This window comes from Neoarius graeffei, chromosome 12 (assembly GCF_027579695.1).
Source record: "Neoarius graeffei isolate fNeoGra1 chromosome 12, fNeoGra1.pri, whole genome shotgun sequence".
Lineage (NCBI taxonomy): Eukaryota > Metazoa > Chordata > Actinopteri > Siluriformes > Ariidae > Neoarius > Neoarius graeffei.
Genome location: NC_083580.1, coordinates 69014767 through 69040920, shown reverse-complemented (window position 1 = coordinate 69040920; position 26154 = coordinate 69014767). Strand labels below are relative to the sequence as shown.

The following is a 26154-nucleotide window of genomic DNA, read 5'->3' as shown; positions in this document are numbered from 1 at the left end:
GTTGGTGTAACGAACCTCTTTATTTGACATCAGGTTAAACAGTGACCATCTGGAATTAACTCTGCCCTCCAACCCCTGCTTTATAAATACTCCTCTACCTCCTAGTTCCTTATTTTTTTAAAAATCTCATTTACAGTAAGGTTGAAAAAACAACATGCAGTCTCTGCTTCTTTGGACTTCATTATTTTTGGTGATTTTAAGCCATTTCCCCTTTCTAAACGGTAAGCTTATTGACTTTATCTTGACAATCTGAGTGATATTCCTGCTTATTTTATATTAACCCTTATTCTCTTCTATAAGAGCAAATATATTACAGTCATATTGAGTCAGAAACAACTTGAGAAGCTGTTACTGTTCTGCACTCAAATATTTACTTGGAATAATATGTTAAATATTTACATTAAAGGAGCTAAGCATTAAAAATTAAAGTGAGTATAGATATTCAATCTACAGTATATGTAATCTTTAACAATCACGATGAAATTACAAACACAAATTAATTATAGGTGGGTTTTTCCCCTCTAAGATTACCACAGTTTAAAATATCGATCCTTTGTAAACTAGAGAACAAATAAAATGAGGTAAAAAAAGAGTTAATTTCTTTTAATTGTAGGAAAGTAAATGTTTAATGTATCTAAATGTATAATAAAGAATAGTACAAAAATTTAAGATGGTCTATAAATACTTTATTGCACTGCTTACTTTTTAATATTTGTTTTGTTGTTGGGTTATGTCATATAAAACCTCCTATGAAGACTTAATATTCCAGCTAGAAAAACTAATCAAAACACCGTGATTTTTGAATATCTTCCCATCACATGTTAGACCCAATTGTCTGTTCCTGTGTAGGTGCTCCATCTTTATCTCAGTGCCCTGACAATTATCTGAATATCACTGGGGGCAAATACATCCTCTCCAATTCATATAATGCTGGTAGTATACTGAGATACATCTGCCCAGAGGGTTTTTATCCATATCCTCAAAAAAAGCGTGAATGTCACAGAGGCCAGTGGGATCCTAAACCCAGCACAAAACCTGTGCAAGTGTGCAAGAGTAAGTAACAAACCATTCTGCAACAGCCCACATTCACCAAATTGTCCTTTACACACAGCTGCATTATTTCAGTACCTCCCTGACTCTTTCAGAGGTCACATGTCCTAATCCAAATGTTCTGGTAAATGGAGTTGTGATTCCTGTTAAATCATTGTACTACGTGAATGACACAACCACCTATAGGTGTAATTCTGATTACACGTTTCGAGGATCTGAAACCCGTGTGTGTCAGGTCAATGGGAAGTGGAGTGGTGGCACACCAATTTGTAGTCATAACAGTAAGTAATGAGCTTCACCTTTATTAATTAACTCTTACACAGTTCTGATGAAATCATAATGAAAATGCCAGCCAGAACTTATAATAACAAAACATACCCAACCCACAGCTGATCACTGCCCAGACCCTGGCACTCCACCTGGGGCCAGCAGACAAGGTCACATTTTCAACATTGATGACAAAGTTACCTACACCTGTTCAAAGAATCTAAAACTAATAGGTTCCAAAGTGCGAGTGTGTCAGGATGGTGGCCAATGGTCAGGGAAAGAGCCGGAGTGTTATGGTAAGCATCCTCATAGTACCACAGACACCAGAGTGCACTCCAAAGTTCTACAGTCTAGAAATACTGTAATAGAGGGATCATGTTTAATTTGCCTGATGTCAGCTTGGTGGTATTTCATATAGTCCCCTTTTCTAAATTTTAGCTGATTTCGCATATGATACTCCTGAAGAAGTAGCGGAGGCTTTTGGCAATTCTATGAAGACTACTCTATCCTTGAATGAGGAGTCAGGTACAGTAGGACTCCACAAGTCACAATTTCCTTTCCACTTTCGCAAGTGACTGTAAATGACTTGGTTTTATACTGAGCAATAAATGACAGTTCATTTTTAAAATTTTCAGGTCAGGTTGGAAAGAAAATACGTTTGGATAAGGGAGGAAAACTTGACATCTACATTGCTCTGGATGCATCTGATAGCATAGAAGAAGAAGATTTTAACAAGGCCAAAAAGGTCATTAAGAAGCTCATCACAAAGGTATATGATTATAAAACAAACTTGTTGGTTTTAACAATTGATATGTAGTTAAAAATTATAATAAAAAATATTCTTAACTAGTATTGCTACTTAATGAAAAGAGATCTTTCAGAAATGGCAGGCATTTATGGAAGCAATCGCAGGGGAGAGTGGGTGAGTCGCAAACTGGTAAACAAATCCAAATCGAGAGCCTCAAACGTAGTTAGGGGAAAGCCAGGGGTCGAGCAATGTACAGTCAGAATATAGCAGGCTAGATGTATGAAAAGAGTCAAAAACAAATGGAACTAAGGTCAGAGTCGCAGGAAGTCAACACAGTAAACAACGGCTTGGTAGGGTCAAGTAGTAACACACTGAGCAATACCTTGCACTGATGGATTGGCGCTAGAGTCTGGTATACCAAAGTACTGGAATACGTGTGTGAAAATTAGTTCTGCTCTTTCAAAAGCTGCTGATAAGCTGAACAATGGAATGAGGCGGAGGGTTTTGGAGAATCGGTCAAAGATTACCATGATGACTGTGTGATCTTGTGATATGGGCATATCAGTGATGAAATCTATGGCTATGTGAGACCAAGGGCATTGGGGTGTGGGTAGTGGCATGAACTGCTGGTGGAGCCTGGGATACCTTGGCTTGGGCACATGTGGAACAGGAATAGATGAATTTATTAATTTCTGTGAGCATGTTCTCCCACCAGTATTTTGTTTTAAGCAGGCAATACATGCAGTGGCTGTTAGGATGTCCCATGGCTAGCGATGAGTGCACCCAAGTGATGAGGCAGCCCCGAAGTAGTTGTAGAACAAAACAGCTGTTCTGGGATATTGTTCAATTCTTCTGGGATGTTGCGAGGCTGAACTTGAGCCAGTTCTTTGTCAATCTCCCAAGTGAGGGCGTTAATGAAACACTTGGGGGTAGAATGGGTGTGGACTCTTGGTTGAAGGAGCTGGAGGAATTAATTCTTGAGAGGGCATTAGCCTTAGTATTCTTGGATCTGAGTCAGTAGGAGATGGAGAACTGGAACCGAGTAAAAAAGAGAGCCCAATGTACCTGACAAGGGTTCAGTCTCTTAGCTGATTTCAGATACTCTAGGTTCTTATGATCTGTAAGAATGATGAAGGGATGTGTGGCTACCTCGAGCCAGTGTCTCCATTCCTCCAAGGCCAGTTTGATGGCCAAGAGTTCTCTGTTACCTACTGTATGTCATAGTTTTGTTCTGCTGGAGTGAGTTTTCTGGAGAAGAATGTCAAGAGATGCAGTTTGGGTCTTTCTCTGAAGTGTTGGGACAATACACCACCTATTCCTGACTCAGAGGCATCTAATTCCACAGTCAATGGTTTTGAAGGGTCTGGGTGCTTGAGGAAGGGTTGGGTGGTGAAGGCTGACTTGAACAAGGCAAAGGCATCCTCCGCCCCTTGGTTCCATTGAAGCCGCTTAGTCCCTTCTTGAGTAGAGTAGTAAGGGGAGCAGCAATGGTGCTAAAGCCCCAGATGAACCTCCGGTAAAAGTTTGCAAAACTCAGGAACCATTGAAGCTCCTTTACTGTGGTGGGTGAGGACCATGGTGTGACTGTAGCTACCTTGTCTGAGCCCTTTTGCACTGATAACATAGCCCAGGAAAGAGATCTGTGAAGCATGGAATTCGCATTTCTCTGCCTTCACTTATAAGTGATTGTCAAGGTGAGCACAGTTCTAACATGGTTTTGTGACTGTCCTCATGTGGAGAGTAGATTAGGATGTTTTCGATGTAGGCAATGATGTAACAACCTAGCATGTCTCTGAGAACATCGTTAATGAAACATTGAAACATGCTGGGTGCACAATATAGCCCATATCGCATCACCCGGTATTCAAAGTGCCCAGAAGTGGTGCTGAAGTGGTGTGTTCCATTCGTTCCCCTCACGGATACACACCAAGCTATAGGTACTCCTGAGGTCCAACTTTGTAAAGATACATGCTGATCGGAGTTGTTCTAGAGCCGATGGCACCAGTGGCAGTGGATATGGATACTTAACAGTGATTTGATTGAGTCCTTGGTAATCAAGACAGAATCTGAGGCCCTCCCTTTCTTCTCTACAAAGAAGAATCCTGCAGATGCAGGTGACGTGGACAGGCAGATGTAGCCTTGTTATAGGGCCATCTGCATGTACTCCTCCATAGCGTTCTGTTCAGTGAGAGAAAGGGGGTAGATGTGACAGTATGGTGGTGTGGTGTCTGGGAGGTCTATCACACAATTGAAAGGTCTGTGAGGAGGCAGCCTGCTGGCCTTTCCCTTACTGAAGACCTCCTTGAACTCATGGTAGTAAGTGGGGACATGTTCGGTGCCATCTTATGCAGGGCTCTCCACTGAGGTGGAGGCTAGGGTAATCTGGGGTAGGTGAAGACAGTGTTGTTGACAGGCTGGTGACCAATGAAGGATCTTTCTGTGCTGCCAGGAAATGAGAGGGTCATGGAGTTTTAACCAGGGAAACCCCAGAACAATGGCCTGGTTTTTTGTGTGAGTGACAAACAGGGATATAGTTTCTTTGTGCATGGTACCCACCTGAATCTCCAGGGGTAGTGTATGGGTGGTGATGAACCCCTCCCCAACGGGGCCGCCATCAATGGCCTGGAGGCCCACGGGTTGTGGAAGTTCTTGCATGGGTAGCTGGAGTCTTTGAACGACCTCACAGTCGATGAAGTTGCCCAGAGAATTTATCCAGCCAGGGCACAAGTGTAGACAGGTTGATAGTGGGTGCGGAACATGTTAGGAGGGCTTGCGATACAGCAGCGGTGAGTTGGGATATAGACCGATATCCAGATCACTCAACATTTGCTGATGTTCACCTAACAAATGTCCCTGCACAGACAGAGTAGTTTGCTTCACCTCTTCTGCTGCATCCATGATATCAGCAAAGTATCCTATCAGAAATGGCAGGCACTTATGGAAGCAATCGCAAGGGAGAGTGGATGCAACCCAAACTGGTAAACAAATCCAAATCGAGAGTCTCAAATGTAGTTAGGGGAAAGCCAGGGGTCAAGCAATGTGCATTTAGAATATAGCAGGCTTGACGTATGATCACCTTGCGATGACCTGGCGACTTGTCTAGGGTGTACCCCACTTCTTGCTCATAGTCAGTTGGGATAGGCTCTAGCTTGCCTGCAACCCTGTACAGGATAAGCGGCTACAGACAATGGATGGATGGATGGATGAATAGACGTATGATTAGAGTCAAAAACAAACGGAACTAATGTCAGAGTCACTGGAAGTCAACACAGTAAACAATGACTTGGTAGGGTCCGGTAGTAACACATTGAGTGATTAGAATTCTGGAGAAGGAGGGCGATGAGGTGTTTGGGATTTGTAGTCTGTGGTGACCATGCCGCTAGCATACTCTGTTCGCTAGCACTATGTGTGACAAGATCAATGTGTAAGTAGAGCCAGAATTCAATCTAATTTTGCCAATATTTTTGCTGCAATTTTTCGATCACTTCTCACTACCTGCATGAGAAAAAATGGTCAGGAAATGTCTGCAAGCTGTAAATCCAGACCTTATTATTCAAATGATAAACTCGGTGAATGTGATTTTATGTTTTAAAACAACTGATAATCTAGTAATATTCACATTTTATACTGTATTGCTGTCCTTCATTTCCCATGACAACATTCCAGGTCTGAATGGTTATGTCTGAGTGTTTGATCTTTACTGCACTTTTATTTAATCTTTTTTTTTCAACAGATAAGCTATTATGAGGTCTCTCCGAATTATGAAGTCATCATTTTTGCCACAGATGTGACAAAAATTGTTAATGTTAATGATTTCAAGAGGGGTAAAGTAAAGTTAGCGGACATTCTCAAAATCCTAGATGATTATAATTATGACGGTGAGTTTTGAGCTGGAGAAGCTTTGCTAAAAATCTTTGTAATTTGTGTCTCACATACATGGTCTTTAAGTGGATAGAATTTGTTCTGAGAATAAATCTGAACTAAATGTGGGTAGTTCTAATGAATTTCAATTCATTATTTAATAATCAAACTAATTCATTTTCTGAATTAATATAGATGGGAACTACAGTATTTGGCATTTAATTAAGGAAGTAATTGGATAAACTGATGTAAATAAATAGTTGGTAACTACTTGGATAGTTCACTGTAGATCATGAACTAGGTCATAAACTAGACGATCAACAAATGCTGAACTACAGTGGGGCAAAAAAGTATTTAGTCAGCCACCAATTGTGCAAGTTCTCCCACTTAAAAAGATGAGAGGCCTGTAATTTTCATCATAGGTACACTTCAACTATGAGAGACAGAATGGGGGAAAGAATCCAGGAAATCACATTGTAGGATTTTTAATGAATTAATTGGTAAATTCCTTGGTAAAATAAGTATTTGGTCACCTACAAACAAGCAAGATTTCTGGCTCTCACAGACCTGTAACAACTTCTTTAAGAGGCTCCTCTGTCCTCCATTCGTTACCTGTATTAATGGCACCTGTTTGAACTCGTTATCAGTATAAAAGACACCTGTCCACAGCCTCAAACAGTCACACTCCAAACTCCACTATGGCCAAGACCAAAGAGCTGTCAAAGGACATCAGAAACAAAATTGTAGACCTGCACCAGGCTGGGAAGACTGAATCTGCAATAGGTAAGCAGCTTGGTGTGAAGAAATCAACTGTGGGAGCAATTATTAGAAAATGGAAGACATACAAGACCACTGATAATCTCCCTCGATCTGGGGCTCCATGCAAGATCTCACCCCGTGGGGTCAAAATGATCACAAGAACGGTGAGCAAAAATCCCAGAACCACACAGGGGGACCTAGTGAATGACCTGCAGAGAGCTGGGACCAAAGTAACAAAGGCTACTATCAGTAACACACTACACCACCAGGGACTCAAATCCTGCAGTGCCAGACATGTCCCCCTGCTTAAGCCAGTACATGTCCAGGCCCATCTGAAGTTTGCTAGAGAGCATTTGGATGATCCAGAAGAGGATTGGGAGAATGTCATATGGTCAGATGAAACCAAAATAGAACTTTTTGGTAAAAACTCAACTTGTCGTGTTTGGAGGAGAAAGAATGCTGAAAGAACACTATACCTACTGTGAAGCATGGGGGTGGAAACATCATGCTTTGGGGCTGTTTTTCTGCAAAGGGACCAGGACGACTGATCCGTGTAAAGGAAAGAATGAATGGGGCCATGTATCATGAGATTTTGAGTGAAAACCTCCTTCCATCAGCAAGGGCACTGAAGATAAAACATGGCTGGGTCTTTCAGCATGACAATGATCCCAAACACACCGCCCGGGCAATGAAGGAGTGGCTTCGTAAGAAGCATTTCAAGGTCCTGGAGTGGCCTAGCCAGTCTCCAGATCTCAACCCCATAGAAAATCTTTGGAGGGAGTTGAAAGTCCATGTTGCCCAGTGACAGCCCCAAAACATCACTGCTCTAGAGGAGATCTGCATGGAGGAATGGGCCAAAATACCAGCAACAGTGTGTGAAAACCTTGTGAAGACTTACAGAAAATGTTTGACCTCTGTCATTGCCAACAAAGGGTATATAACAAAGTATTGAGATGAACTTTTGTTATTGACCAAATACTTATTTTCCACTATAATTTGCAAATAAATTCTTTAAAAATCAGACAATGTGATTTTCTGGATTTTTTTTCTGATTTTGTCTCTCATAGTTGAGGTATACCTATGATGGAAATTACAGGCCTCTCTCATCTTTTTAAGTGGGAGAACTTGCACAATTGGTGACTGACTAAATACTTTTTTGCCCCACTGTATACAGTGGTGCTTGAAAGTTTGTGAACGCTTTAGAATTTTCTATATTTCTGTATAAATATGACCCAAAACATCATCAGATTTTCACACAAGTCCTAAAAGTAGATAAAGAGTACCCATTTAAACAAATGAGACAAAAATATTATACTTGGTCATTTATTTATTGAGGAAAATGATCCAATATTACATATCTGTGAGTGGCAAAAGTATGTGAACCTCTAGGATTAGCAGTTAATTTTAAGGTGAAATTAGAGTCAGGTGTTTTCAATCAATGGGATGATAATCAGGTGTGAGTGGGCACCCTGTTTTATTTAAAGAACAGGGATCTATCAAAGTCTGATCTTCACAACACATGTTTGTGGAAGTGTATCATGGCATGAACAAAGGAGATTTCTGAGGACCTCAGAAAAAGCATTGTTGATGCTCATCAGGCTGGAAAAGGTTACAAAACCATCTCTAAAGAGTTTGGACTCCACCAATCCACAGTCAGACAGATTGTGTACAAATGGAGGAAATTCAAAACCATTGTTACCCTCCCCAGGAGTGGTCAACCAACAAAGATCACTCCAAGAGCAAGGTGTGTAATAGTCGGCGAGGTCACAAAGGACCCCAGGGTAACTTCTAAGCAACTGAAGGCCTCTCTCACATTGGCTAATGTTAATGTTCATGAGTCCATCATCAGGAGAACACTGAACAACAATGGTGTGCATGGCAGGGTTGCAAGGAGAAAGCCACTGCTCTCCAAAAGAACATTGCTGCTCATCTGCAGTTTGCTAAAGATCATGTGGACAAGCCAGAAGGCTATTAGAAAAATGTTTTGTGGATGGATGAGATCAAAATAGAAATTTTTGGTTTAAATGAGAAGCATTATATTTGGAGAAAGGAAAACACTGCATTCCAGCATAAAAGCCTTATCCCATCTGTGAAACATGTTGGTGGTAGTATCATGGTTTGGGCCTGTTTTGCTGCATCTGGGCCAGGATGGCTTGCCATCATTGATGGAACAATGAATTCTGAATTATACCAGCGAATTCTAAAGGAAAATGTCAGGACATCTGTCCAGGAACTGAATCTCAAGAGAAGGTGAGTCATGCAGCAAGACAACGACCCTAAGCACACAAGTTGTTCTACCAAAGAATGGTTAAAGAAGAATAAAGTTAATGTTTTGGAATGGCCAAGTCAAAGTCCTGACCTTAATCCAATTGAAATGTTGTGGAAGGACCTGAAGCGAGCTGTTCATGTGAGGAAACCCACCAACATCCCAGAGTTGAAGCTGTTCTGTACGGAGGAATGGGCTAAAATTCCTCCAAGCCGGTGTGCAGGACTGATCGACAGTTACCGGAAACGTTGAGTTGCAGTTATTGCTGCACAAGAGGGTCACACCAGATACTGAAAGCAAAGGTTCACATACTTTTGCCACTCACAGATATGTAATATTGGATCATTTTCCTCAATGAATAAATGACCAAGTATAATATTTTTGTCTCATTTGTTTAACTCGGTTCTCTTTATCTACTTTTAGGACTTGTGTGAAAATCTGATGATGTTTTAGATCATATTTATGCAGAAATATAGAAAATTCTAAAGGGTTCACAAACTTTCAAGCACCACTGTATGTCAAAAGTTTATGGTTGTTTGTTGTTTAGTAGATGATCTATAAACTTGAACTTGTCCCTTTGCTATTTACTTTATTGGAATGATCCAGTTTATATACAGTGGTGCTTGAAAGTTTGTGAACCCTTTAGAATTTTCTATATTTCTGCATAAATATGACCTAAAACATCATCAGATTTTCACACAAGTCCTAAAAGTAGATAAAGAGAACCCAGTTAAACAAATGAGACAAAATTATACTTGGTCATTTATTTATTGAGGAAAATGATCCAATATTACATATCTGTGAGTGGCAAAAGTATGTTAACCTTTGCTTCAGTATCTGGTGTGACCCCCTTGTGCAGCAATAACTGCAACTAAATGTTTCCAGTAACTGTTGATCAGTCCTGCACACCGGCTTGGAGGAATTTTAGCCCATTCCTCCGTACAGAACAGCTTCAACTCTGGGATGTTGGTGGGTTTCCTCACATGAACTGCTCGCTTCAGGTCCTTCCACAACATTTCGACTGTATTAAGGTCAGGACTTTGACTTGGTCATTCCAAAATATTAACTTTATTCTTCTTTAACCATTCTCTGATAGAACGACTTGTGTGCTTGAAGTCGTTGTCTTGCTGCATGACCCACCTTCTCTTGAGATTCAGTTCATGGACAGATGGTCTGACATTTTCCTTTAGAATTCGCTGGTATAATTCAGAATTCATTGTTCCATCAATGACGGCAAGCCGTCCTGGCCCAGATGTAGAAAAACAGGCCCAAATCATGAGACTACCACCACCATGTTTCACAGATGGGATAAGGCTCTTATGCTGGAATGCAGTGTTTTCCTTTGTCCAAACATAACACTTCTCATTTAAACCAAAAAGTTCTATTTTGGTTTCACCTGTCCACAAAACATTTTTCCAATAGCCTTCTAGCTTGTCCACATGATCTTTAGCAAACTGCAGACGAGCAGCAATGTATTATGGTCTTACCTGTGGGTTTCCTCTCTTCAGGTAACATCTCCACTCCTCTCCACTCAGCATTACCGGTCACGCCCGCATACACTTCCTCTTGTTAACTCTCAGTGGCTGTCATTGGCTGTTGCCTATCACCTGCTCCTCCTCTGTGTGTATTTAAGCTGCTGTCCTCCCAAGCTTCAGTGTCAGATCGTCTTCTAGGCGTCGACTCCGTCAACTCTTCAGTCCTGGTAACCTGACCCTGCATTTCTGTCCCTTATCTTGCTACCTGATCTGTGACTCTGTGTTCCAGCCTGTTCCCCACTCCTGCCTGTTGTGCTGTCCTGTCTGTCTGCTGAGGGACTGCTCGCTGGGAGACTGCCTGAACACCTAGTGCCGTCAGCTTACAGCCTCCCTACTCTGACAGCACCTGATCCTGTCTGATCTCTGAAGTTAAGCAGGGTCGAGCCTGGTTAGTGCTTTGGTGGGAGACCACAGACATCACCACCATGCTCCCACCAGCCATCCTTGCCTCTCAGTCCTCCTGCCACTGAACTTCACATACGCACATCCTCCCTTTCCCCTGTTATCAATAAAACTCAACATTTAACTTGCGCTCTTGGGTCCTCGTCTGTTTCCCCTGACACAATGTTCTTTTTGGAGAGCAGTGGCTTTCTCCTTGCAACTCTGCCATGCACACCATTGTTGTTCAGTGTTCTCCTGATGGTGGACTCATGAACATTAACATTAGCCAATGTGAGAGAGGCCTTCAGTTGCTTAGAAGTTACCCTGGGGTCCTTTGTGACCTCGCCGACTATTACATGCCTTGCTCTTGGAGTGATCTTTGTTGGTCAACCACTGCTGGAGAGGGTAACAATGGTCTTGAATTTCCTCCATTTGTACACAATCTGACTGTGGATTGGTGGAGTCCAAACTCTTTAGAGATGGTTTTGTAACCTTTTCCAGCCTGATGAGCATCAACAATGCTTTTTCTGAGTCCCTCAGAAATCTCCTTTGTTCGTACCATGATACACTTCCACAAACGTGTTGTGAAGATCAGACTTTGATAGATCCTTGTTCTTTAAATCAGAATCACTTTTATTGCCAGGTATGTGGACACACATGAGGAATTTGACTCCGGTATCACTTAGCTCTCAAAGTACAAAACAGATAAAAAGCGTATACACAAAACAAACAAACAATAAAACAGGGTGCCCACTCACACCTGATTGTCATCCCATTGATTGAAAACACCTGACTCTAATTTCACCTTCAAATTAACTGCTAATCCAAGAGGTTCACATACTTTTGCCACTCATAGATATGTAATATTGGATCATTTTCCTCAATAAATAAATGATCAAGTGTAATATTTTTGTCTCATTTGTTTAACTGGGTTCTCTTTATCTACTTTTAGGACTTGTGTGAAAATCTGATGATGTTTTAGGTCATATTTATGCAGAAATATAGAAAATTCTAAAGGGTTCACAAACTTTCAAGCACCACTGTAGCTGTTAATGTGTCATACCAATTCATTCCTGGTCCTATCCCAATTTCAAATTCATGTGGACTAATTGATACATTATTTAGACAGATAAGCATGTGACATGTTAAGAAGGCTACTTTATGACAGCCTATAGACAAATAAACAAATAAAGTCTTACCATTTTTTGTAAGTATGTAAGTCATTTGTTAATCATCTAAATGATTTTTATTAATTGCAAAAAAAAAAAGATTTTTGAAAACTATGTTCTGTATCATCCTGGTTTAATATGTTTTATTTAATTATCAGATAAAGGTCAGAAATCTGGAACCAATATTCGGAAAGCTTATGAAAATATACGAAACAGCATCAGTTTTGAGAAGGCACAAAACAAGACAACCTTTGCCGAGACACAGAACATCGTAATCATATTCACGGATGGTATTAATCCTATCATTATAAGAAAATTCCATGATGATTCACTGTTACAGTCTATATTATTATTATTATTATTATTATTATTATTATTATTATTATTATTTACAGTTCTCCATATTTCACTATGTCTACAGGTGTCTCCAATATGGGAGGAAACCCCAAACCTATTGTTGAGGAAATCAAGCAAACAGTATATGATGGAGATATAAATCGGGATCGAAATCTTGGTGACTAAAACATAAATCCTTTTAAAACATAAAAACATAAAAGAGAGAGAGAGAGAGAGAGAGAGAGAGAGAGACAGAGAGAGAGGAAATTAGACAATTGCGTGAAGATATGAAGTTTATCATCTTGTGTTGAAAATATTTCACTCGTTCGTTTTGCTCACTTGTGAATATGTTCACCACTCAAAGATAAACTTCATATCTTTGTTCTATTTTGGTTTCATCTGACCCTATGATATTCTCCCAATCCTCTTCTGGATCATCCAAATGCTCTCTAGCAAACTTCAGACGGGCCTGGACATGTACTGGCTTAAGCAGGGGGACACGTCTGGCACTGCAGGATTTGAGTCCCTGGCGGCGTAGTGTGTTACTGATGGTAGCCTTTGTTACTTTGGTCCCAGCTCTCTGCAGGTCATTCACTAGGTCCCCCCGTGTGGTTCTGGGATTTTTGCTCACCATTCTTGTGATCATTTTGACCCCACGGGGTGAGATCTTGCGTGGAGCCCCAGATCGAGGGAGATTATCAGTGGTCTTGTATGTCTTCCATTTTCTAATAATTGCTCCCACAGTTGATTTCTTCACACCAAGCTGCTTACCTAGTGCAGATTCAGTCTTCCCAGCCTGGTGCAGGTCTACAATTTTGTTTCTGGTGTCCTTTGACAGCTCTTTGGTCTTGGCCATAGTGGAGTTTGGAGTGTGAGTGTTTGAGGTTGTGGACAGGTGTCTTTTATACTGATAACGAGTTCAAACAGGTGCCATTAATACAGGTAACGAATGGAGGACAGAGGAGCCTCTTAAAGAAGTTGTTACAGGTCTGTGAGAGCCAGAAATCTTGCTTGTTTGTAGGTGACCAAATACTTATTTTACCGAGGAATTTACCAATTAATTCATTAAAAATCCTACAATGTGATTTCCTGGATTCTTTCCCCCCATTCTGTCTCTCATAGTTGAAGTGTACCTATGATGAAAATTACAGGCCTCTCTCATCTTTTTAAGTGGGAGAACTTGCACAATTGGTGGCTGACTAAATACTTTTTTGCCCCACTGTGTATATATATATATATATATATATATATATATATATATACAGTGAGAGTAAAAAGTATTTGATCCCTTGCTGATTTTGTTGGTTTGCCCACTAATAAAGACATGATCATTCTATACTTTTAATGGTAAATTTATTCTAACATGGAGAGACAGAATATCAAAAAGAAAATCCAGAAAATAACTTTAAAGAATATATATTAATTGATTTGTATTTCATTGAGGGAAATAAGTATTTGATCCCCTAGTATGCATTAGGAGTTCTGGCTTTCACAGACCAGTTAGACGCTCCCAATCAAATTGTTACCTGAACTGAAGACACCTGTTCTAACTAATCACCTGTATGAAAGACACCTGTTCACAGAATCAGACAATCAGACAGATTCCAAACTCTCCAACATGGGTAAGACCAAAGAACTCTCTCAGGACCTCAGAGACAGGATTGTTGACCTGCACAAATCTGGAATGGGCTACAAAAACATTAGCAAGATGCTGGGTATTAAACTAACAACCACTGGTACAATTGTGAGAAAATTTAAGAAGTATAACATGACCATCAATAGACCTCGGTCTGGTGCTCCACAGAAGATTTCACCTCGTGGGGTGGCAATGATCATGAGAACTGTGAGAAATCAGCCTGCAACCACACAGTGGGAGTTAGTGAATGACCTCAAGGCAGCTGGGACCACAGTCACCAGGAAAACAATTGGCAACACTTTGCGCCGCAATGGATTAAAATCCTGCAGTGCCCGAAAGGTACCCCTGCTTAAGAAGGCACATGTGGAGGCCCGCCTAAAGTATGCCAATGATCACCTCAAAGATGTACAAAGTGATTGGGAGAAGGTTCTGTGGTCAGACGAGACCAAAATTGAACTATTTGGCCTAAACTCTACTCGTCATGTGTGGAGGAAGAAAAATGCTGCCTATGACCCCAGGAACACTGTGCCCACCGTCAAGCATGGAGGAGGAAGCATTATGTTTTGGGGGTGTTTCTCTGCCAAGGGCACAGGGCTACTTCACCGCATCAGTGGGAAGATGGATGGAGCCATGTACCGTGCAGCCCTGAGGGACAACCTCCTCTCCTCTGCCAGGAAGTTGAAAATGAGCCGTGGTTGGGTCTTCCAACATGACAACGACCCGAAGCATACAGCAAAGGCAACAAAGGAGTGGCTCAAGAAGAACCACATTAAGGTCATGGAGTGGCCCAGCCAGTCTCCGGACCTCAATCCAATCAAAAATCTATGGAGGGAGCTGAAGGTCCGAGTTGCCAAGCGACAGCCCACCAACCTTAATGATTTAGAGAGGATCTGCAAAGAAGAGTGGGCCAAAATTCCCCCTGATATGTGTGCTAACCTTGTGGTTAACTACAACAAACGTCTGTCCGCTGTGCTTGCAAACAAAGGCTTTGCCACCAAGTATTAAGTGCTTTTGGCTAGAGGGATCAAATACTTATTTCCCTCAATGAAATACAAATCAATTAAAATATATTCTTTAAAGTTATTTTCTGGATTTTTGTTTTGATATTCTGTCTCTCCATGTTAGAATACATCTACCATTAAAAGTATAGAATGATCATGTCTTTATTAGTGGGCAAACCAACAAAATCAGCAAGGGATCAAATACTTTTTACTCTCACTATATATATATATATATATATATATATATATATATATATATATATATATATATATAGGCAATTCGAGTTCTATATGCATATTCTAATACACATGTGGTTATGTTATAGATCTTTATGCATTTGGAGTGGGTGAAGACACTGATAAAGAGAAAATTGACGAGTGGGTGACAAAAAGAGATGGCGAGGAACATTTTTTTGTACTCAAAAGCATGGATGACGTTGCAAGGACTTTAGATAAGATGATTGGTATTTATTTATTTATTTATTTATTTATTTATTTTTAAATTATTGATGATGAAATTTGTTTTCCTCAGCTGTTTCTAACTGCAAATTATTCCCAGAGCCATTCTATTCTGTTTAGGTTGGTGTGTGTGTTTTACTATATTGTATATGTTTCCTCCTTAGATGAGAGCACGAGTGTATCTCTGTGTGGACTCTACAAAGACTACTTTGACATTGGGTTTAAATCAACTCTGCGTGAAACATACCCCTGGATGATAAAGATATCTATAACAGTAAGGTTTGTTTTTATCATTCCTCCCACCACCACCACCACCACCAAATTGGTCATGTGCCAATTCCCATTCATTAGCCAGTTCTCCCCATCACTTGACTGCTGTCACATTTTTCTGGAATTGATATGAGCCTTGCGATAAATTGGTAACCTGTCCATGGTGTACTCTGCCTCTTGCCCAAAGTCACCTGGGATTGGCCCCAGCTTCCCCCATGGCCCTGATGGATAAGTGGTATAGATAACGGGTGGATGGATGAATGATATGATATGTTGTGATTTGCTGAAGAAAATTACTGATGATTCTCTTCTAATAAACATAAATGTCTTTAGAATACAACCCCGATTCCAAAAAAGTTGGGACAAAGTACAAATTGTAAATAAAAACGGAATGCAATGATGTGGAAGTTTCAAAATTCCATATTTTATTCAGAATAGAACATAGATGACATATCAAATGTTTAAACTGAGAAAATGTATAATTTAAAGAGAACAATTAGGTGATTTTAAATTTCATGACAACAACACATCTCAAAAAAGTTGGGACAAGGCCATGTTTACCACTGTGAGACATCCCCTTTTCTCTTTACAACAGTCTGTAAACGTCTGGGGACTGAGGAGACAAGTTGCTCAAGTTTAGGGATAGGAATGTTAACCCATTCTTGTCTAATGTAGGATTCTAGTTGCTCACCTGTCTTAGGTCTTCTTTGTCGTATCTTCCGTTTTATGATGCACCAAATGTTTTCTATGGGTGAAAGATCTGGACTGCAGGCTGGCCAGTTCAGTATCCGGACCCTTCTTCTACGCAGCCATGATGCTGTAATTGATGCAGTATGTGGTTTGGCATTGTCATGTTGGAAAATGCAAGGTCTTCCCTGAAAGAGACGTCGTCTGGATGGGAGCATATGTTGCTCTAGAACCTGGATATACCTTTCAGCATTGATGGTGTCTTTCCAGATGTGTAAGCTGCCCATGCCACACGCACTAATGCAACCCCATACCATCAGAGATGCAGGCTTCTGAACTGAGCGCTGATAACTTGGGTCGTCCTTCTCCTCTTTAGTCTGAATGACAGGGCGTCCCTGAGTTCCATAAAGAACTTCAAATTTTGATTCATCTGACCACAGAACAGTTTTCCACTTTGCCACAGTCCATTTTAAATGAGCCTTGGCCCAGAGAAGACATCTGCACTTCTGGATCATGTTTAGATACGGCTTCTTCTTTGAACTATAGAGTTTTAGTTGGCAACAGCGGATGGCACGGTGAATTGTGTTCACAGATAATGTTCTCTGGAAATATTCCTGAGCCCATTTTGTCATTTCCAATACAGAAGCGTGCCTGTATGTGATGCAGTGCCGTCTAAGGGCCCAAAGATCACGGGCACCCAGTATGGTTTTCTGGCCTTGACCCTTACGCACAGGGATTCTTCCAGATTCTCTGAATCTTTTGATGATATTATGTACTGTAGATGATATGTTTAAACTCTTTGCAATTTTACACTGTCAAATTCCTTTCTGATATTGCTCCACTATTTGTCGGCGCAGAATTAGGGGGATTGGTGATCCTCTTCCCATCTTTACTTCTGAGAGCCGCTGCCACTCCAAGATGCTCTTTTTATACCCAGTCATGTTAATGACCTATTGCCAATTGACCTAATGAGTTGCAATTTGGTCCTCCAGCTGTTCCTTTTTTGTACCTTTAACTTTTCCAGCCTCTTATTGCCCCTGTCCCAACTTTGAGATGTGTTGCTGTCATGAAATTTCAAATGAGCCAATATTTGGCATGAAATTTCAAAATGTCTCACTTTCGACATTTGATATGTTGTCTATGTTCTATTGTGAATACAATATCAGTTTTTGAGATTTGAAAATTATTGCATTCCGTTTTTATTTACAATTTGTACTTTGTCCCAACTTTTTTGGAATCGGGGTTATAAATGGTTTGCAGTTCAGCTGATGTCAGTCTTTTATATCTTGGCATATGTACATTTATAATCATATTCCAGCTGAAAATTGTCAACATGATTCTTTTTTTCTGTTTCTAACAGCATTTGGGTGGCACGGCAAACTGTATAGGATCGTTGGTCACTCCCAGCTTTATTCTCACTGCTGCTCATTGCTTCAGGTTTGATGATAAGCCTGAAAAAATTCTACTTGTGGCACCCAATGCAGCAGGTATTATATGCAGTTACAGCACACACACGCATATGGTGGTCTGGGAAAACCTGTCCCAAGTCACTGTACCTGAACTGTGGGAAAATATATTTTGGTTAAAATCTATTTTTTCTTCTTGAAGCACTTAACACCTCAACTTTAAGTAGCCATAAATATAAAATGTGCACTTCTGTGACACTTCGGTGTCATAGACCAAATGGAAGCTTTGAATACAGTTTTCTCTGTTTTCAAATTTGGGGTGACTAGAACCTTCCTTGTGGTTGAGATAAGATGCAAAAGAGTAACATATTTCAGGCCAGGAGTGCCTGTAGTTGTCAGAACTAGTGTATAGATAGTAGAATTCGTCAAAATGATCATATCAAGGGTTTTCTCAGGTTGTCACACATACAGTGTTTTTCACAAAAAGGGGATGAATATAGAAAAAAATGATATAATGTTCACAATCGTTTCTTTTGTTCTGATTAGAGGTCAAATTACCAGAGGTGAAGTTATTCATTCTTCATCCTGACTACAATATCACAGCGAAGACGGCGAAGGGAATATCAGAGTATTATGAATATGATGTGGCTCTCATTCAATTAAAGAAGGGTGTGGAAATCACTTCTAAGCTCAGGTGAGGAATTTAATCCATCTAATCTAACCTATAATCTTATTGGATAAAGGCAATTTTACCCACTTTAACCTTTGAAAATGAGAAATAAACAGGCACACCTCCTTAACAACTTATCAACTTACAGAAATTCAAACAGCTGACTTTTATGACATAGACTCATACCAGAGACTATGATGAATGATCATACAAAACAGGACACTTTTTCCATGGAATAAAAACATTTATTTTTTGCGCGGTGCAGTTTCCATCAAATCCTGCGCTCTGATTGGCTGGCGAGCGGGTCCGTATCCTACGGTACAGACCCTGGTTACGGACCTCTGGTGACTCGCTCGTTCACAACAACAAAAAACATAGTAGCATTTTTTGTCAACATTTATCTTTTTTTAAAATTAGATTTATTTATAAGATTATCAAAAATCTTATAAATTTTTGCCAGCATTTCTCAGGAGAATAGCATTAATTTTACAGCATGGATAGCGATAACGACAGTCTTCATAGCGAAAGCGAGTTTTACTACCCTGAGGAAGAAGAAATAAAAGAAAACATTTCAGGAGAAAGCTAAAAACCTCTAACTTGCTAACGCCAAGCAAAAACATGGCTGAATCCTGAATGACTCTGTAAGAGTTTGAGCGGGTGGGTGGAGCACAGAAGTACAGCAGGCCAGAACTGAGTTGTCAAAACTCTTTATTGTGTTACTTTTCAGTCACACACAAACTCCCAGACAGACACACATTAGTTGTCTGGTTCGGGAGAGAGCTCCCTTCCTCCTCTCTCTCCCTCCTTATATAGGGCGCGGTCACTGGGGAAGACACACAAACACAGGCTAATTGACGTCAGGTGCAGTGATTCTGCCACTTACCTTCCCTGACTCCGCCCTCCGGTCACAGACCGCCGCTTGACCACGCCCCCGCTGTCACAGACTCCTATTTGTATAAATAGGGGACTACATAGGTGGCAAAATATAGTTTTTTTTTCCTGCCATGGAAGTGCACTTGTATACCGAGGAGGAAGCAATTTGCATTACAGCCGTGAATGAGGATTCAAAATGGTGGCTCACCTCAATTTTCCCTTTCGGGTGCTCTCGTTTTCTGTTAGAATTTGGTAAAGAAAAAAATAAATATATTATTTCCCAGCTTAAGGTTGGTCCGTATGGTGAAATACCGTGACCTTGGCCTTGAATACTGACCTCGACCCAGAGGGTCTTGGTCAGTACTTTCAAGACCTCGGTCACGGTATTTCATGATACAGACCTCCCAGCTGGTAAATAACATATATGTATTCTGTTCCCTTTTAGCAGGTTTCATTCATTTGGTGCAATATTGTTAGCATATCGCTTATCCTACATGTATTACATCACTCTACCCAATGGAGAATGAGTGTTGAATATGGTTTACGATATTGCATGGTTGTCAAGACAACATGACGTCACCCGTCAGAGACGTAAAACTCCCGCGCTAGCGAGGGAATGTGACAATTTGTAAACAAACATGGCCGCCAGGTTTACTTCATTAAATAGGGAAGATTGTAAGAGACTTTTGAAAGAGAAAGATGCATTGAACACCTGAAAAGAATGTGTATGTATAATAATAATAATATTTCCTGGCTTTTTTTCATAGTATATCAGACATATTCCATTCAGCTACTCGTCTTCGACTTGTTCAATATCATGCTTGCTGAATGGAATATATCTGATATACCACTCAACGCCAGCCAGTATTATTTAAGTATTAAAGTTAAAACAAAATTACACAGCATTTTACCAAATGTGACTAAAAAAAAAACAACTAAGACTACAGTCCTCATAACTTGTTATTCTCTGTGTATCCTAGAACTATTTGTATTCCCTGTACTGTGGAGACAAATAGGGCCCTACAACTGTCCTCCAATGATGAAAGCTGTGACAAACATAGTGAGTTAAAAACCCTTTAGTCTTTCAGTGCAACACAATGCTTGCTGATGTACATACTATATATCATACATATAGAGACATGCAGAAAATCTAAAAATAAACCAGGACACTAAAACAATGTATTGTGAAGACAAAGCATGGAAATATGAACATTACAGATGCTCTTATCCAGAGCAGCATACAACATACCCAGAGCAGCATGGGGAGCAGTTAGGTGCCTTGCTCAAAGGCACTTCAGCCATACCTGCTGGTCTAGAGAATCAAACAGGCAACCTTTTGGTCCCAAAGCTGATTCTCTAACCATTAGGCCATGGCTTCCTCACAGGCATTGCAGTCAGCAATATCACTTTAGGCAACTGCATGTTATTGGTATCTTTCTATTTTTTCTCTTACAGGGGAATTTCTGTTGGACAGTGATCTTGTGAAGGCGTATTTTATGTCACATAAAGTTGAAACCCTTGACGATCCAAAGAAAAATATCCAAATCAGGCAGAATAAACAGGTAAATATGTACTACTGGTTCAGTATTGTACCACAGAAATTCATAAAGATGTTATGCAATGTTTTAATTCTAAAAGACTTTTTTAAAAAATGGAAAATATTTGGTAATGGAGTTGGGCCTTTAAATTTTATATTCAGGTGATTATGAGACTCACTGACCAACATTTTCACTTTAGATATCATTGTCATTTCTGAATTTTTGTTCTTTTCTGTTCATTTTAATATCTACGGTATATGCCTGATTGTCTTTGGTTCTCAATAACATTTTGTTTGTTTCAATGACTGAACAATTCTCATATTATATCATTACATTATATTAATGGCATTTAGCAGTTATCCAGAGCAACATACAATATACCCAGAGCAGCCTGGTGAGCAGTTTGGGGTTAGGTGCCTTGCTCAAGGGCACTTCAGCCCTTCCTGCTGGTCTAGGGAATCAAACCAGTAACCTTTTGGTCCTAAAACTGCTTCTCTAACCATTAGACCATGGCTTATATGAATAATATAGCAGGGGTTGTTGCTCAAGATTATGAAATGCACCATATTTATTACACTTAGGCTAAAGATATTCAATCTCTTTTCATTTTGCAACACAATTATTCTGGCAATTCAATTAGGGCATCTACTCTGTTTACATCAGAGGTGTGCAAGATTACAGAAAATTATTTAAGGATTTTTAAAAGTTTCTGATTGGCCAATTGTCATATTTTGGAGTCAATTGGGAGTGCACTTGTGGCTGTAATTAAGGACCAGGTTTTCTTTTGGAGCCATTGACTTTTTGCTCTTGATACCATGGGAAAATGGAATTTCCAAACAACTGAAGTTACCACAACCATCTGTACAAACAATTATATGCAAATCTAACAACCTTGGGACAGCAGAGACACACTATTGTTAAGGAAAGTGGCACAAATTAATTCCCAAGGATGAATGATCTTTGGTCCAAAATGCTCAACAGAACCACAACACAGCTGCAGAGGAACTGCTGAGTTGGAGGCATTGGGCAAAGGATGTTGTACATCGAGCATTGGATTGAAAGGCTGTTGGGCAAAGAAGAAGCCCCTGTTGTATGACCAGCATTAAAAAAGTCAGACTGAAGTTTGCTGGTGATCATCTGATGAAACAAAAATTGAACAAAACAATGATCCTAAGCATTCCTCTAAAGTTGTAACAAAATGGCTGAACTACAACAAAGTAAAGTCAAGTTTATTTGGATAGCACTTTTAACAATAAACATTGTCGGAAAGCACCTTTACAGAATTTTAATGACTTAAAACATGAGCTAATTTTATCCCTAATCTATCCCCAATGAGCAAGCCTGTGGCAATGGTGGCAAGGAAAAACTCCCTCAGATGATGTGAGGAAGAAACCTCGAGAGGAACCAGACTCAAAAGGGAACCCATCCTCATTTGGGCAACAACAGACAACATGACTATAACATTAACAGTTTTAACATGAAGTCAGTTTCGTTGATGTTATAAACTCTTCATTGATGGGAACTTGAGTGCAAAACTGTTCATGACAACTGCAGTCCTAAAGTTAGCAAGTCAACTGTAGTCCATCCTCAGCCATAAAAGCATTACTGTAAGTGTCCAGAGCGTCCTCCAGGTGTGACTTTCGACTGTCCACATGGGGCCATCCTCCACAGGAGCGATGCGATGAGACTCCAACCAGACACAGGGCACCAGGATGGATCAGGCAAGTCTGAGGAGCAGAAGAGGTCAGCATCTCGATCCCAGGACTGACATGTAACTCAGAGGGACAGATTTGGGGGGAGGGGGAGGAAACAGGTTGTTAGGTATGCCCAATGTCACCTGAATAAGTAGGAACAGTATACATATTGCACTGAGTACAAGCAGGGACTCTGGCAACTAACTATGACAGCATAACTTAAAGGGGAGAGCCAGAAGGTAACACAGGCATGAGGGAGCCCCGGGACATAAAGCAGCCAGCCACTACACCGTCAACAAACTCGAGTTAACAAGCGAGTGGGGACTGACAGCATCCATACATCCTAGTTTACCAAAACACTCTATGTCTGAGGACCCTCCAGATCTACACCTTTACCTCATAAACACCATTAACAAAAAGCTTGACTAAACAGATATGTTTTCAGCCTAGACTTAAACACTGAGACTGTGTCTGATTCCCAAACATTACTTGGAAGGCTGTTTCATAACTGTGGGGCTTTATAAGAAAAGGCTCTGCCCCCTGATGTAGCCTTCACTATATGAGGTACCAGCAGATAGCCTGCACCTTTTGATCTAAGTAGGCGTGGCGGGTCATAGAGGACCAGAAGTTGACTCAGGTACTGTGGTGCTAGACCATTCAATAGTAGTATTTTATAATCAACACGAAATTTGATTGGGAGCCAATGCAGTGTGGATAAGACAGGGGTGATGTGGTCATATTTTCTAGTTCTAGTAAGGACTCTTGCTGCTGCATTTTGAACTAACTGGAGCTTGTTTATGCACTTATTGGAACATCCAGACAGTAAGGCATTACAATAATCTAACCAATATATTAGTGTGCAAAGTGAAAGCACTGGAGTGGTCATCACAAAGCCCTGACCTGAATCCCAAAGAAAAGCTGTGGACTGAACTGAAAAGGTGTGTCTGAGCAAATCAAACCTGACTGAGTTACACCTATTTTGTCAGGAGGAATGAGCAAAATTTCCAGCAAAGTATTGGGGGAAGCTCTGGGAAAGCTGCATCAGGCGTTTGATCCAAGTTCAAGCAATTAAAAGTCAGTCCCAGAAAATACTAAAAAAGTTTATGTAAATATTAGACACACTGAAAATCTGATGTAGTAAATAAAACTGGAAATAAATCTGACCTTTGGCTATTATTTTGAAAATACCTATTATGGAAAAAAGTCAATACCCCAATTGAGTGAACATAGGAAATATATAGTAAACTGAAATGTGTGAAATTGTGAAAAATTGAATTTGAATGTCTTCAGCCTAGGTGTATGTAGATTTGGCCTCAGCTGTACAAAAAGCTAGTTCATGTTTCAAATTTAGCACTAATCAATCTTTTATGTGTCATCACACAAAGTTGCTAATGTCATGTTATGGTTCCTCATTTCTTTAGAGAGATGAATGTCTTCAACACGCTCAAGACGTATTACAAATCTCCAAAGAAAATGCAAAGGAGAGGATTACAAATAACTTTTTATGCAGTGGTGGAGCTTCACAAAATTACATTGATGATGTTACTTGCAAAGGTAATATGTTATAATTGTTTATTAGCACACAACTCAGGGACAACATTCAAGACACCAATAAAATATACTGTAGACTTGGAATATATTAGTGTGCAAAATGGAAGATCCTTCTTCATGTTTCCCTTAAATGTAATTAGACTGAATCTTATTTTATATGAATGTAAGGAACCTTTACTATTCTGAAAAGAATTCACATCAGTTTATCAGATCATGTCCTTACTTAAATGCCATATTTCAACAGGTGACTCTGGTGGTCCTGCATTTGTGGAACGAAACCGCTTGATCCAGGTTAGAGTTAAATCTCTCCTCTTCAAATTTATGTTTGGTCTAGCTTACTGTTTAAGTATCCACATGCAAATGGCTCAGAATAGAAATATAATAAGCTAGAAAATTAAGTGATGGAGCTCAACCTGAATACTACATTGTCCCAGAATCAATTGTCCCAGAAGTACAGTGCACAGAGGAAAGTTTTATAATGATACTGATTAATCACGCACAGGTTGGAGTCATCAGCTGGGGTCTGAAGGATACATGTGCTTTTGGTGGGAATGAACAAGATACCAGAGACTTCCACATAGACCTATTCAGTCCACAAGTGCAAGACTTCCTTCAAAAATACCTGGGCGATGGGGATATAGACACGCCTCTAACCTTTGTATAAAGGTTCACTGGATGACTATTTATGTTTTCTGTAAACATTTATTTGGCTACTTTTTTTCCAACAGTAAGGACAGTATGACAATAACAATTTGTATGTTCATTCGTGCCATGTCTCAAATAATTAGGATAATTGCTTATTTAATATAAGTTTACTAAAAGAACATTACAGAACAGTTAGTGATTAAAATGAACTGTCCTGGTGTTCATCAAAATCAAGAGTATTGATCTGTGAAAATCCTTAGAAGAGTCTGGATCAGCAACATCACTGAAAGGCAATAACAGTTATCATAATGTTTCATCATTAATGATTATATTATAGCTATAAATTAGACAGTCTGAACTGGTTATGTTTTGTTTCATAGTAGTGCTTCACATTACCATTTGCACCATAGATTCTCAAAAGGTGAGACATGACTTTGCGCTTAACATGTGGAGAATAAATGAATGCTACATTCTGCTTTCAGCGTTGACTTTTCATCAACTGTCAGTAAATAAAGTAAATACAATAAACAAATATATGAAAGTCTGTGAAAACTCTGTCCTTTCAATATTTAATGGCTTTTGTGTCAGGGACCAAACAGGAGAGGAGATCAAATGCGCTCAAACCACAGTTTATTAATAACAAGGGAAAAGGGAGTTGGGAGAAGTCCAGTGGCAGGAGAACTAAGAGGCAGGGATGGCTAGTGGTGACGTCTGAGGTCTCCCATCCAAGTACTGACCAGGCCCGACCCTGCTTAGCTTCTGAGATCTGACAGGTGTAGGTGGAATTGGGATTAATTAAATTATAAATTATGTAATAATTGAATTAATCAATTTATAATTAAAGATCAGTCTCATAAAATCTTAAATTATTAATCTTAATATTCACCGTGAATGGTTACATTCAAGATTAATGGTAGCTCTGCATTAGATGGGAAACCCAGTTGTATACAAAAGCTAAATTTGAAGGAAAAAGGAGTTCTAAATAGTTGACCTTGTGAATAAACAACAGGAACAAGTAAAATGTAATTCAATTTGATTAGCTTTTATTTGTCTACTACTCACTAATAAGAATCTCACAAAATACATTCAATGTCGGGCAAAGGTAATAACAAGGCACAACAATGGAACAATTACACCTGGACCATAGGTTTGGGGCAGGAGAGAGGGGGAGAGAGAGAGAAAGAGAGAGATAGGAAAAGAGAATCCCTTATGTGTGTGTGTATGTGACTCGGGAAAGCCGATGCGTGCGTGTGTGTAGGTGTGTGTGTGTGTGTGTGTGTGTGTGTGTGTATCTGTGGGCAGATGCTAACGACTAGCCACTCTAGCAATGCTTAAGCAAAATGGTGGTCAAT

General features: G+C 40.0%; 1 protein-coding gene across 2 annotated transcripts; it reads left to right on the top strand.

The window, feature by feature from the left end:
- The first annotated feature begins 135 nt into the window (after positions 1 to 135).
- LOC132895565 (complement factor B-like) lies at positions 136 to 25310 on the top strand. 2 transcript variants are annotated; one of them, XM_060936306.1, is made up of 18 exons: positions 136 to 221; positions 850 to 1053; positions 1146 to 1331; positions 1440 to 1613; positions 1756 to 1842; positions 1953 to 2086; positions 5799 to 5943; positions 12195 to 12326; positions 12458 to 12550; positions 15336 to 15473; positions 15633 to 15742; positions 17786 to 17912; positions 18378 to 18525; positions 20355 to 20434; positions 20830 to 20936; positions 24028 to 24160; positions 24402 to 24448; positions 24660 to 25310. In XM_060936306.1, the coding sequence occupies exons 1-18, from the start codon at positions 155 to 157 to the stop codon at positions 24819 to 24821; spliced, it is 2274 nt and encodes a 757-aa protein (XP_060792289.1). In that variant the 5' UTR covers positions 136 to 154; the 3' UTR covers positions 24822 to 25310. The 2 variants fall into 2 exon arrangements, with proteins under 2 accessions (XP_060792289.1, XP_060792290.1); XM_060936307.1 differs by lacking the exons at positions 12195 to 12326; positions 12458 to 12550.
- The last annotated feature ends 844 nt before the right edge of the window (positions 25311 to 26154 follow it).